This window comes from Leptonychotes weddellii, chromosome 8 (genome assembly GCF_054177405.1).
Source record: "Leptonychotes weddellii isolate Sample4059 chromosome 8, ASM5417740v2, whole genome shotgun sequence".
Taxonomy (NCBI): domain Eukaryota; kingdom Metazoa; phylum Chordata; class Mammalia; order Carnivora; family Phocidae; genus Leptonychotes; species Leptonychotes weddellii.
This window is the reverse complement of record NC_138376.1, coordinates 67,330,771-67,341,382: the sequence shown is the minus strand read 5'-3', so window position 1 is coordinate 67,341,382 and position 10,612 is coordinate 67,330,771. Positions and strand designations below refer to the sequence as shown.

The 10,612-nt window shown below is 38.4% G+C and overlaps 1 protein-coding gene across 2 annotated transcripts in view; it reads left to right on the top strand.

The window, feature by feature from the left end:
* The first annotated feature begins 1,542 nt into the window (after window positions 1-1,542).
* The window catches only part of LOC102741918 (mitogen-activated protein kinase kinase kinase 7), a 51,521-nt gene continuing 42,451 nt past the window's right edge, over window positions 1,543-10,612 (top strand). The window contains exon 1 of one of the 2 annotated variants that reach the window (XM_081828669.1): window positions 1,543-1,935. In XM_081828669.1, coding sequence (XP_081684795.1) covers window positions 1,816-1,935 — 120 coding nt within the window. In that variant the 5' untranslated portion in view covers window positions 1,543-1,815. The remainder of the gene's footprint in view (window positions 1,936-10,612) is intronic. The other variant, XM_081828670.1, reaches the window with a different exon arrangement.

The following is a 10,612-nucleotide window of genomic DNA, read 5'->3' as shown; positions in this document are numbered from 1 at the left end:
CTTAATCTGCTTCTGTTTAGTTATTAGTGCACTAAACATCATTTTAAATGTTGAAATAAAGCCCTGATTTCGCACTTGGACAAATGAGTAGATGGAGGGTATACTTCACAGAGATAGAAAATGCACACAAAAACATTTGTAGTGGCTAACATTTGCATTTGCTTTTGGAATCTTGAGTTTAGGTGCTTAAGTTACACCTAAATAGAGATGTTTAATAGGCTGGGAATTCAGGTAATATTTGAGCATTAGGAGATTGGAAGTCATCATAAAAGTGGTCTAGGTATTCAAGACACTGTGTATCATCCAGGGTGTATATGGAGAAGAAATTCTTTCATTCTTTTTATAGCCATTCACCAAACTATCATTATTACCAGAACTACAAAAAAATGACCGATGTTTTTCAGTTCAAAACTTAATTTCCAAATCCAATGACCCATTTGCTATCCCAAATGTGTTTAACTTACTTCTGTACAGCATTTATTGGGTTGGCTACTCTTTAATTGGAAAGCTCTCCCCCAGTGATATTCCCATCACCATTCCTCTCACTTCCCCCTGACTGTTCCTTTTCTGTCTCTTACCCTACTGAGTCTTAGAATTTGACATTTATAGGGTTTCATCTTTGGTCCTTAAGCCTTCATTTCTAACTCCAATTTCCCCAGTTAGGCTTTAGGTCAAATCGACTAAATAAAGTTTAAAGGCTAGTTTAAAACTAAAAATGGTATTGATAGCACAACACAGGCAACACTATTCACCTTGGAGCTACACTGACCTAGCTTCTACTAGCCTGTGAGGTTCATAATCTTTTTCATCTCTCTGAGCTTATTTTCTCATGTCCTTAAAATGGTAGCCAAAATATTTAATTTGCAAGGATACTGATGATTAAATTATAAACGTAAAGCACCTGAGTGCTCCGCACTCTATAAGTACAATTAATACAACCCACAACTTCAGATGAATACAAGTTATGCCAAGTTATAAATATCTACCTTACCTAATATTAACTTCTGTTCGTGTGCACTCAGCCTACACAGTGTTATTCAGGTTACATGCGTTGACTCGCTCTGTATTATTCTCTTTAGAATCTCTTATAGCATCAGGGACTGGCTCAAAATAACAGTAGCAACTGCTTCCTTCCATACACCGCATTGAGGGAAACACATTTCCCAAGGCTTCTTAAATAGTTCAGTTTAGCTTAGAGGTTAAAGTAAAAAGCTTCGTCACAAAAACTTAGTCCAACACTAGCCCATCCGTCCGCAGGTCTCTGAGAGAAAAGGGAGCGGAGCCCTAACACAGTTTACCAGAGTTGAAACCTTAGTTTTTATTTTTCCCGCTGGTCTCTGAACGACCAACCGCATTAATATTTCGTCCTACTCCGCGCCACTTCCGTTCGCGCATTTTAATTACGTCAGCGCATCAGCTCTCGCGGTATCACCCGATGCTGAGGCCCTTTAATAAAGATCTCGCGAAATTTGTTCTGCAGTTCCAAGCCCGCCACTCACTCTCACCCACCCCACCCCCAATCTGTCCTTCCTTTCCCTGTCTCAGTCACAAAATTCTCCCCTCCCCTTTCTTGAGCTCACAGCCCTCCTCCAATTTCCGATTTCAGGCCGGAACCGGAAGTTCAGTGGGCGGGGCCCGGCGGCGGAAAACGCAGCGGAGCCGGGGCCGGGACTCGGCTGTGGCCGCTGTCCCTGTACCCGCCACGGATAGCCGTGGCTTCAGTCTGAAGGTCGGTCCGGAGGCGGGTGGGCGCGAGGCTCCCCCGGAGTGTCCGGGTGGCAGCCTCCCCAGGCCCCCCGGGCTTCGCGAGGGATCATGTCTACAGCCTCCGCTGCTTCCTCCTCTTCTTCGTCTTCGGCTGGTGAGATGATCGAAGCCCCCTCCCAAGTCCTCAACTTTGAAGAGATCGACTACAAGGAGATCGAGGTGGAAGAGGTGAGTGAGGCCCGGCACGGGGGCACCGGAACCGGCCTTTGCGTGGTCCCGACTCTTAAGGTGCCTCCCCCGGCCCGTCTGATTCTCTGGGCCCCGTCGGGTCCACCCGGGAGTCCCCACACAGGCTAGGTATAGAGGGGACTTTGCCTTCAGATGCTCTGGGAAAGCTTACTTTTTCCTCGCTTCGGCACTTTTGTGTTTGGTCCGGTGCCTGGCGTTCGATCATCTGAAACAGCAGGATGAACTGGTGAGATGGTGTGGTCCACCAGTTCTTAAATACATGTATGTAGTAAATTCATCGAAGACCATGGTCGTTTTGGAGTTGCAGTTCACTGAGATTTGGTGTTCTTAAGGGCCAGCGATTGTATTATGTTTGACTTATAGCTCAGTGCCTGGTACGTAATGTGTGTTCAATAAATGCTTGATAAATAAAGATATCATCATGTCTAAATGAAGTGTTTCCCCAACTACCGAATGGTTCTGTTTCGCCGATTCTATAGAGCAGTAGTCATAGTATTAAATGGTCTGCCTTCAGTTGGACTAATTTGGATAAATTTTACCATTAGTAATGTAAACTACGATGAAAAAATGTTTCAAGGTAGCATATTCCGAAGAGATAATGATTTCGGTGACAACCACAATATAACACCAAACCAGAAATCGCTCTTAGAAAATCCAAATCATTCTTTATTCTGTATTAAGTTATCTTAGAGAAAGATAGTAATGTGCTTTTAACATGTTTGTTTTCAAATATACAGAGTAGATTGGTTCTAAGGACCACAAAATTTAGAAAAGTAAAAACTATATATATTTTAAAGATACACTTTAGAAAGTGTTAAAGCTTTAGTTGAACATAGTATCAGTTACCATTTATTCTTCATTTTTAAAATTTATTAAATATTTTGCAGTATATATGCCATAAAGAATACTGTGTATCCTATGTTACAGACGTTCAACGAGTTATCTCTACTTTAAAAATCCAAAATTATTTTTAGGCAGTGGCAAGCTAAAGTGGTGAGATAATTATCATTCAACAAATAATTTTTTTTTTCTATGCATGTTTTGGGAGAAAATGGATTCCTTAATCATATCTTTTTATGGCAAAAAGTAATCATTGAGAACAGCCTCATTTTACAAGGTAGCATAAACAAGGCCTTTGGAGTTAGAAGGTTCAATGTATCAGGTATACTACTTATTAGCAGTGTGATTTGAAGCAAGTTTCCTAACTAATCCCTTTGAGCATTATAGCTTTATTCCTTAACTATAAAACAGGGATAATAATTTCTATTTAATTTTATCTGTATACTTCCTTATTAGGCAATAAAATCAAAACACCCAACATGGTACCTGACACTTACTACTAGAAAACTGAGTTCCAGAGAGGAACAGTGACCCTCTTTAAGGTCACATGGCTAAAAGAAGGACCCATATTTTAGAAAGAGGAGGGAATTTATTTGTGTGTATGGATGTGTGTTTTCTGTTGAGGCTATGATAAATTCCTTTTTCAGAAGTGGATAGTTGATCCGCTTTCATGGCTAACTTTCTTTTTTAAGAAAAATTCAATGAGTCAGTATGGAAGAATTGCAGTTTTTAAATAAGCATTTACGTCTACTCTGTGGCAAACTGCTGTACTTGTAGACTACAAATTGTTATATAATAATAACTTGTACTACTAAATGCTTTCACAGACTTAAATCATTTGATTCTTACAACCTTCATTTTCTCACACTACTTTCTAAAGCATTTTACATTATTGCCTTTTGGAAGAATGGAAGTTACTGAGGGGACATTCATCATTTTACTGCTCTTTGCGGAAAGCTGTTTAACTTCTGATGAAGTTTTATGTTTCTAAAGATTTTTCTTTCAGTTTAGATATTGTTTCAACCTTTCTTTATTAGTATACTTAGGACATTCCTGAGGAGTAAATTTTTGTTTTCAGATGAAAATTTCTAAAATTAGCTGGTTATTTGGTTTAGTTTTCATTTTTTAATACCCCATTTATTTTCACTTTAAAGATTGAATTTGGACCTTTCTAATGTTGAAAACATTACATAATTCCCATTACATTTACTTGCACACACTAAAACAGTGTTATATAATCCAGAGTACTATAGGCACTCAGTAATAACTATTTCTCAACTTAGATTTTGCTTCTAGATTAAAATCAAAAATAAGAGAACAAAGAAAATGACCAGAAACAAAAAGTATTTTACATTGCTTTTAGTATTTTAAATAGTACAAATACATTGTCTATAAATAAAATTATATTCTGTATTTCTTAAATAACAATGTAATTGAAGCAGCATTATATTGATTCAGTTAGAAACTGTGTAAGAAAAAGACTCCAACCACAGACCAAATATGCAGTCATTTAGTAGATATTTTAGTGCATCTTTTTAAGGCATCAGCTGATTGTAATCCTTACATTCCTAATCTTATGACTCAGTAATACCAGGGCTGCACTTCCTAAATTCAGTTCTGATATCAAATTATGTGAGGTCTCAGCCTCAGAAACCAGAGACCTCAAATTATGTGAGGTCTCAGCCTCAGAAACCTTAAAAACTTTTTTTTTAAGCCACCTAGTTTTTACCATTCTGGAAGAGAATGTTAGAATAAATTGTGAGGTATGTACATTGAAGACTAGGTTGCAAAAAATGGTAAAGGCAGTGTGGTGTGGTAAAAAGTGTATTGGGCTGGGTATTTTAAAAAATTGAATGTCATACTGATTCTACCATAATATTTTCTGTAGCCTTGAGCAGGTAACCTAGTTTTTCTGGGTGTCTGACTTCTCATGTGAAATGAAGGATTAAACATGATCATTTAAGGTCTCTTCCAGTTCTAAAATGAAAACACATTCATTATTTTCAGTATTTTTGCTCTGTTTCCACAGTAAGCTCTACATGATCTCTTGTGGAATGTAATTGGTGACCAACCAACCCTGGTTAGGCAGGACAAATATCCCCATTTTTCAGATATTGACAAATGGTCATAGAGTTTGATTTACTAGAAACCTCATGTCTAAGTAAATGGTAGAGCTGGGAATCGAATTTGAGATTTCTCACTCATGAGTTAGTTGCTCTTTCTTCTAGATATACAGTGTTGCTTTAGTTCTTTTTGAAGCACTCTGACCAAACCTTATTCTGGGAATGGAGAAACAAAATACTGATTTTCTTTACAGTGGTTGGTCCTACACATTTAATGAGCATTCTCTTCTGTGTAGAATACAGCTAAGATACTGTGGAAGATGAATAGAAGAATGCTAGGATTCTCTTGAAATGTTTGACTTATTGTGAGACTAGAATAAACACAGAACAGTTAATAATTAACATTTTCAGAACCATGAATTTAAAACTGTGGCTATAGATAACCGAGCACTGAAGCCATAATTTGAAAGTAGGGTTAAGCACAGAAGACTTCATTGAATGGAAAGTAGTTTGAAACCAGATTTTGAATAAGGTAAGCATCATAGATTGGTAAAGGCACAAAGGTGAATTGTCTTTGCACTTGTTCCTCTGCCTAGAATTCTCTTCCCCCAAGAACTTCACAGGGCTGGCTCCTCTCACCAAGTCCCACCTCAAATGTTTATTCCTTAGGGAAACTTGCCCTGAGTAACCTAGATCTTCGTCAGTTCTGTTATCCTTTGTGGCACTTAACCAGTAAGCAAAATTGTGTATCCCCCAGCAAAATGTAAGGTGCCTTATTCACACTTGTAAACACCAATGTGTAGAGAACCTAGTTTTTCTATAAATATTTGTTGAATGAGTAGTTGAAGTTATCACTGCATAATCATGTGGATTTAGTGCTCATCCAGTTCTTTTATACTGCATGTGATAAAACCAGAGGTTGCAGTAAGTATGTGATTTGGCTAAGGCAGCATTTAAACTAGAAATCTGATTCTCTATCCAAATGTTGATTCCCTTATACTCCATTATACCTAGCAAATAAGTTTGTTTAGCAGGGGTTTTAAAAATGCTGTAAAGGGTAGATGCTATAAGTAAACCATGTATTAGTGTGCTTTCACTAAAATCCTAAAAAGACCCTATTTGGCGTGGCTGCTTTTTAAAAGGGAGACCTACAGTGCTGACATAAAGTATAATATGAGCAAGGCACATATAATCACTACAGTATTTATATGTTGTTAAGCTTCATTATAGAGACCCAAACGTTTTGTTTTAAAGGGAAATGTAGAAAGAACTTTGGCAATGATGTATATTTTGTAGTTTTAGAAGTATATGGGCAACTGATAATGGAGAAAAACCTTGTTTATAGTGGCCTGAAAAAAAACCTGAGTCTGTAAATGTGTTAGTATTTAATTGTGGATATCCAGAATTATTAATAAACTCTTCCATATGAAACTTAATGATCATTGGTTTCATTAGAAATCTGAAATTGGGGCGCCTGGCTGGCTCAGTCAGTTAAGCGACTGCCTTCGGCTCAGGTCATGATCCCAGGGTCCTGGGATCGAGTCCCACATCGGGCTCCCTGCTCTGCATGGAGCCTGCTTCTCCCTCTCCCACTCCCCCTGCTTGTGTTCCCTCTCTCGCTGTGTCTCTGTCAAATAAATAAATAAAATCTTTAAAAAAAAAAAAAAAGAAATCTGAAATTGTTAGCAGTGAAGAGATAAGCACACTATAACTTATATTGTGTGTGTGTGGCTTAAAAGATGACATGGGCATATTATTTGAAAGAAAGGCCTACTAACTGGGCCAGATGTCTATGGCAGGTTTTAAAAGACTGCGTGAAAATTCAAAAGTAAGTTTGAATAATCAAAGCTTTACTTTTATGTTATCAACCCTGTCTTGTCAGCAGATGGGAGTTCTGCTCTACCACAGTTTATTAATAGATATTGAAGTTCTAAGTTCTGAAATAGTTGGAGGCTCTAAGTTCTAATGAATAAACGTAAGATCTATGCTTGTTCTGTCATGTTCCATATTTCTAGCCAGAGCAGTGGCAGCATAGCCAGGGTCCATTCACATAGTCCACCAAGCAGGGCCAAATCAAAGTGACAACTGTAGTCACTGAACTAAAAATAACATGAATTGGGGACAATTAAGAAGAATTATTTCATAGTAAATTAAGAGCATATGGGCATCCTTTTCCATTTTGTATAACTTAGGTGGGTTTTTTGTTCATTTGTTTTTATTTTTTAAAGATTTATTTGTTTGAGAGAGCGAGAATGAGAGAGAGAGACAGAGTACATGAGAGGGGGGAGGGTTAGAGGGAGAAGCAGGCTCCTCGCCGAGCAGGGAGCCCGATGTGTGGCTCGATCCAGGGACTCCAGGATCATGACCTGAGCCGAAGGCAGTCGCTTAACCGACTGAGCCACCCAGGCGCTCTGTTCATTTGTTTTTAATAACATGACTTGGATGAAGGAATAGTCTTCCATCCTAAAGAAATTAGTTATTAAAGGAGTTGCTTTCTTTAAACACACACACAGAATGAATTCTGATTTTGATATTTATGTTTTTTAATATTAATTGCATGGAAATATTCACACTTTCTCTCATATTCTTCTGTTCTATTTTTTACTTAAAAATTACATTTAAATCTGCTTTACTATATGAAACTAAAGTTTTGGACCCAGAACCTAGAAGACTACACCACAGGGGGAAAGATGCATATCATAAGCGAATTAATCTATCAACATTTTAATTTAGAAAACATTCATAAATTTAGGAGGAAATATTTCTAAATTAACTTCCCTTTTAAAACCAAAGTCCTCTTTGCATTCCTCTGTTCTATTTTTACAGATGAGGGATTGTGAAAAATATCTAATATTTATTTCTGGGTTTGCCATTTTGTATGGATGTGTGTGATGGGGGAGATAACTTGTAATTTGGATGTGTGCCCTTTTTTACACACCTGCTGAAAATTGGTCTTTGGGGAAAGCAGTCACCCAAAATAATTGTTAATGATAATGTGTCAAAGAAACTTATGTTATTTGGATATGAATGCAATCCAAAAAGCATATTTGATTTGTCAACTTGAATTAGAAATTTGGTAGTAAGTAAAAAGTGACTTCCTTTCCTTGTTTTGTAATTTGAATATTAGGTTTTTCATTGTTTACCTCAGTTGCCAATGTGTATCAGTTTGACATCTATGCCACTCATTTATACTGACCTACTATATGTCAAGAAAAACATTGGGTTGCTCACAAGAATTCCCCTTTTCCTTTCTTCATGCCCAAGATGGCCTCTTAGTGCTCTGGACAACTTTCATAGATAATATCAACTGGTCTCTGTGATGACTTCCACCAGAGTATTTTGTTTCACTGTTAATTATGTTTTTAATATAACCTAAAGTTGTTCTCAAACCAGAATCACTTGAAGAGCTTATTAAAACACAGATTGCTGGACCCTACCCTCAGACTCAGTACTTCTGGGTTGGAACCTTAGAATTTATATTTCTCACAAATACCCAAGTGATGCTGATGCTTTTGATCCAGAGACCACACTTTGAGAGCCATTGAATTAATGCTTTTGCTGTTTTTGCATTTGCTTTCTTTTTAGAAGTCTTCACTTGGCTTCTTGTGACACTCTTCTGGTTTGCTTGCTACATTATTGACTGTTCCTTCCCAGTTTTTGCTGGTTCTATCTCCTCTGTGTTCTAGATGTTGAAGTTCTTCAGAACTCAGTTCCAAGGCCCCATTATTTAGATACTATTTTTTGGTAATCTGACCCAGTTGATGGACTAGAAATAACCAACTAAATGCTGTTATTTAGTTGCTAAATGTGTTATCTTAAAAAAAAAAAAATCTGCTTGCTCCATTCTTTGTTTTCCTTCATTAAGCTGTTGCCTAATCTAGACATTATCCTTGATTCATCCCTTCTCTCCACCCATCCTGCTGTGTGCAGACCATCAGCAAGCTCTTTGTTTTTTTTTCTTTTTAATTTGAGACAGAGAGAGAGAAAGAAGCATAAGTGGAGAAGGAGGAGCAGAGGGAGAGGGAGAAGCAAACTCTCCACCTAGCAAGGAGCCTGATGAGGGGCTCAATCCCAGGACCCTGAGATCATGACCTGAGCTGAAGGCAGGCGCTTAACCACCTGAGCCACTCAGGTGCTCACGAGCTCATTTAACCCTAACTATCAAACATATCCCAGATCCGCCCATTTTTCTGCACTACCATCAGTCTTGTCCTCACAGCTACTCTCTTGCTTAAGCTGCGATAATAGCCTCCTATCTAGTCTCTCGATGTATTCTAGCTTCCCTACAATCCATTTTTCATGTAAGAGCTAGAATGATTTTTTTAATAAAAATCATATCACATCTTTCCTTCTTAAATTCCTCCTGTTGCTTCCCATTGCACTTAGACTGAAATCCAAACTCCTTTTTGTGATGCAGAGAGCCATTCAGGATCCAGACTGTGCCTGTCTCTTCAGGCTTATCTTGCATCACTCTTCCCTTCTCCCACTATGCACTGCCCCCACCAAACCCTCCAAGTGTTTCTCTAGGTCATCACTAAAATGTTACCTTTCTCAGTGCAGCTTTACAGGACTACCCTGTTTAAAATTGGCAGGGTGGATAGTGCATACATGTGTGTACACACAAGATTTTTCTCCTTTTCTTCTTAGCACACTTGTTATTTACTAAAATATATGTGTTTTCTTGTATATCTTGCTTCCTCTTGGTTTGTCTCTCTCCACAAGAATATACGCAGTGGGAACAAGGATTATGGTTTATTTCGTTCACTTCTGTATCTTGAGTGTCTAGGATACCACCTAGTCTATAGATGGAGTTCAAATATTGTTGAATAGGGAGTGAGGGATTATTTCCACCCTTCTTTAGGGCCTTCACATTACTTGTTTCTTCTTCTTTGATTGGTTCCTTGTATCATTCAGATATCAAGTTAGTAACCTCCTCAGATGGCCTTGCATACTGTCCATCCCAAAGTTTCCACTAGTCTCTTTGTCCTGTCATCCTCATTTTTTGTTTTCTACATGGCATTTTTTTTGCAATCTGATATTTTTCTCATTCATCTTTTTGTCTATTGACTGTCTTCCCCCCCCACCTCCCTTCATTAAAAGCACATTCCGTGTAGATCAGAGCCTTTGTCTTATTTATTGCTGTATCTCTGGTATACTGAATCATAGCTGGATATAGTAGACATTCAAAAACTACTGGCGTAAGGAGTAAACAAATGAAGTTCATTATTCTCTTGGCATGAACCTCACCTTTACCCATTTTGAAAGGAGAACTTAACCTATTTCTCTCTTGTTTACTGACTAGGCCTTCCCCCTTGGCTTTCATTGATTCTCCAAAACTCAGCTGAGCTCTGCATTTAGCTCCCTGTGTTTGAGTTATCTACCATCCCACAGCCTGTGATGATAGGTTCCAACAGTTTGCTCTACAATAGCCTCCTTCCAACAGTTCAGAAAACTCTAATTTTCAGTTGCCTCACTTTTCTCTTGGCAAGAGTTTTTTGTATCATTTCCATGTTCTCTTGGGGCTGAGAGAACCTGAGTAGGCCCTCCCTTTGTCTCCCTTGCATTCTCAATCATCTGTAGCTTCCCTTGTTAGCTAAGCTGCCTGAGGCTGCCCTCTCTTAGGGATCTCTTTGAGAAGTGGGAGGGATAAGTCCTTTCCGCCCTCAAATCCCTAAACCTATCCTGAATCCCTAAGCCTATCCCTGAAGGGGAGGGGGTGTTTCTTCAGCCACTATCACAGACTCACCTTTGGC